The sequence below is a fragment of the Nannospalax galili genome, unplaced genomic scaffold (genome assembly GCF_000622305.1).
Source record: "Nannospalax galili isolate Female #2095 unplaced genomic scaffold, S.galili_v1.0 scaffold95, whole genome shotgun sequence".
NCBI lineage: Eukaryota > Metazoa > Chordata > Mammalia > Rodentia > Spalacidae > Nannospalax > Nannospalax galili.
Window position 1 is genome coordinate 1,268,923 of NW_008342393.1, and position 3,569 is coordinate 1,272,491.

At 37.5% G+C, this 3,569-nt stretch overlaps 1 protein-coding gene across 1 annotated transcript in view; it reads left to right on the forward strand.

Moving 5' to 3' along the window:
* Nucleotides 1-3,244, forward strand: part of Meioc (meiosis specific with coiled-coil domain) — a 24,535-nt gene extending 21,291 nt beyond the window's left edge. Inside the window, exons 7-8 of the mRNA XM_029566136.1 lie at nt 2,263-2,443; nt 3,015-3,244. Coding sequence (XP_029421996.1) covers nt 2,263-2,443; nt 3,015-3,244 — 411 coding nt within the window. The remainder of the gene's footprint in view (nt 1-2,262; nt 2,444-3,014) is intronic.
* Nucleotides 3,245-3,569: the final 325 nt, after the last annotated feature.

Genomic DNA, 3,569 nt, shown 5'->3' on the forward strand with positions numbered 1-3,569 from the left:
AATCGAGATTCCACACAAGAGAAAATATTAGGTATGCCTTTCTTGCCCCTATTACCCTTTTGTCTCTCTCCCACTTATTTAAAAATGTAATTTTTAGCTCCCTGAACTTTTTGTGTGTTGATCTTTCTTTTGTTGTTCTGCTTACCCCTTAAGGATCTGGCTGGCATACAGTGGAAGGAAAATATTTGACACATGGAACAGGCTTATTTTAAAGAAAGTACAAGTGTAAAGTTAAAGGCATTTATTCCAAGCCTTTTAGTTTCTTGAGAGTTTTTTTGTCTATGTTCTCCCACCACTGAACACCAAATTTTTATGTAACTTAATAATTAGTTCTCAAAGATAATTATTTTATTGATATTCACATGTTAATCAAACAGGTCTCCACACACCAAATTTAGAATTTGAAACATGCTAGGCATATAAGACATACTCCCCATACTGATCTAATATGTTCAGTGCCTTTTTTAGTCGTGTGTGTGTGTGTGTGTGTGTGTTATGTGTGCATGTATATATGTCTGTTTTGCATCTATGAGTGCACAGATGTATGAGGGTGCACTTGTGTGTACATGCATGTGGAGGCCAGAATTGACATCAGTCTTTCTTAACTTCTACCTTATATATTGAAACAGGATATCTGATTTGAACCCACAGCTCACCAATTCAGCTAGTCTAGGTAGCCAGCTTACCCAGGGGATCCCGTCTCAAACCTTCTGAGCACTGAAATTACATACAGGCAGGCTGCCAAGATGTATGTGGGTACTGGTGATCTGAATTCTGTTATGTGCACTTGTATGGCAAGTGCTTTACCCCCTAAGCCATCTCTCCAGCATCCCTGCCCTTTTATTATTAAATTTTTAAAATTTATTTTATGTGTATGAGTGTTTTGCCTGCATGTAAATGCATTGCTAGCATGAAAAAGCCCGTGGAGGCCAGAAGAGGGCATCTCATATCCCCTGAAACTGGAGTTAAGGATGGTTTTAGCCACCATGTGGGTACTGGGAACCAAAGTTGGGTCTTCTGCAAGAGAAGCCAGTGCTCTTAACTACTGAGCCATCTCTCCAGCTCCCATCTGCCCTTTTTAAAGCAACATTAAAAAAAGAATGAGAACTTTCCTGGGGCTAAAGATGATGTAGCTCAGTTGGTAGAATGCTTTCTTATCAGGCACAAAGACCAGGGTTTGATCCCCAGCACCACATAAACTGGGCATTCTGGTGTACATCTGTAATCTCAGAACTAAAAACTTTCCTAATTTTCATTAGCAATTTTGACAATTATATCACTTCATTGCAAATTTAAATCTGCATTTTTCTGAATTCTGAATACCTTAAAACTGTCATTAGTACTATTGGAGTACTTCTGATTTCTAAAAAGAAACCACTGGAGACCCAGGAAGAGCTAAAAGATCAAGGACTTGTTGAGTCAGGATTAATCAAACTAATGCTTGTCCTTTTATTTTTGTCTTTTTGAGACAGGGTCTCCCTGTACACCAGGCTGGTTTCAAACTCAAAAAGATCCACCTGCCTCTGCCTCCCAAGTGCTGGGATTAAAGATGTGTGACACCAAGCCTGACATTTAAAAAAATTATATTTGTGTGTGCATATGTGTTTTATATATATAGTCTATGTAGCCCTGGCTGGCCTAGAACTCACTGTATAGACCAGGCTTGTCTCACACTCACAGAGATCCACCTGCCTCTGCCTTCTGATGCTGGGATTAGAGGTATGTGCCACCAAGCTAGGTGTGCTTTCCCTTTTAATGCAAGTTATTCTCCTTTAGATGATACTTCCTAACAATATTCTATTTACAGACTATTATCTGCCAAAAAACAGTATCAGATCTTAGCATTGTCAATGGCATGGAAATGTTTGACTATTTGATTTTTTCACTATTGGTTATTCTCTGTAATCAACTCTAGGTTTTAGAATTAACATACACAAGTAAGTATAAGAAACTTTCCATTTTTTGGCCAGATGTGGTGGTGCATGCCTTTAATCCCAGTACTTGGGAGGCAGAGGTAGGAGGATCTCTATGTGAGATCAAGTCCAGCCTGGTCTACATAGCCAGTTCCAGGCAGCTGGGGCTACAAGGAGACCCTGCCTCAAAAAGACGAAAAAAGAAAAAAAAGCTTTCCATTTGTTTTCCCCAGTGTGGTATTAGGACACGAGGAGCATTCATTTATTTCTGAATGATTGTTGGTGTTCTCATCTCTACTCTGCTTTACTAAAGATTTGCCTTTTCCAAAATTTTAAATGTTTCCCTCAGGTTGTGACTTTACTTGGGAAAATGGAACGTCTTCGAAGCTCTCCCCTTCATGCTAACATCTCTACTGCTCTTGATAGACATTTGGAGTCCATTCACATTGTACAGTCACGCAGAAAGGACGAAATTGTTAATGCTTCAAATCGGCAAAGGCAAGGAGTGCCTAGGTGCCAAGATGACAGAGGTACAAGGGTTAATGCAAATCCTCTTGATAACCTGAATACTAATAAAATCAGATTCTGGGATTAAAAGGTTAGAGTTCTAAAATTAACACTTATCTAAAGAACAAATGACAGCCAGCTGAGGTGATGCACACCCTTAATCCCAGCACTCAGGAGGCAGAGGCAGGTGGATCTCTGTGAATTCAAGGCCATCCTAGTCTACATAGTGAGTTCCAGGCCAGCTGGGCCTAAGGAGACCCTGACTCAAAAAAAAAAAAAAAAAAAAAAAAGACCTACAAATGAGCAAATGATCTTTATTCCAAAAGTACTTTGTTCTCTTTTGTTAATTTTACGCATTTAATTATAATATCTATTTTAAGAAACTCAGTTTTACCAAAACATGGTCGTTGTCATACAAATCAGAAATAAAGTATCATGGTTTTTAAATATTTTTAAAAGATTTTTCATTAGCTCAATCAGCCATCATCCTTTTTGTAAAAGTAATGTTTGATCATTTAGTAGCAATAGCACTGAGCTTCTTAAGATTTAAGGGGTATTTAAATGAGTAATAAGAAGTAACTCTTTATTTTACAGATGTTTTTGCTCTTGCTACAGCAATTAAAGAGATGTGTGTAGCTACTCGGAAAGCACGCACTAGCCTGTGGTGTGCTCTGCAGATGACCTTGCCAAAAACAGCAAATACAGCTGGCCAAGCTGACATGGAAAAGGCTTTTCAAGACATAGTAAACTATGAAGATAAAGCCCATGAAAGCATAAACAGTAGCAATCCAATGAACCAGAGAAGTGAAACAAATAAACATTGAAGAAATGCCAGCAAAGAGAGAGTTTAAAAGCTGATAAGAAAATGTATCAAGACATGCTAAAATTTTTAATGAACTTGTCAAACTTTCAGTACATTAATTTTCTTTCAGGTTTAAAGTTAATACTTCAATGAAGTCTAACTTCTATTTAAAAATCTAGTTGGAATGAATCAGATATAGTTTAAAGTGAGCTCAAAGGTAAAGTTGATTACTCTAGGAGTTCTGAGTAGTCAAAAATAGCAAGTTTATATAAGTAATTAAATAGTCCCTAACAGCTAAAATATTGCTTAAATCCATTCTTCAGTGCAGGTAAATGCAAATATGAAAT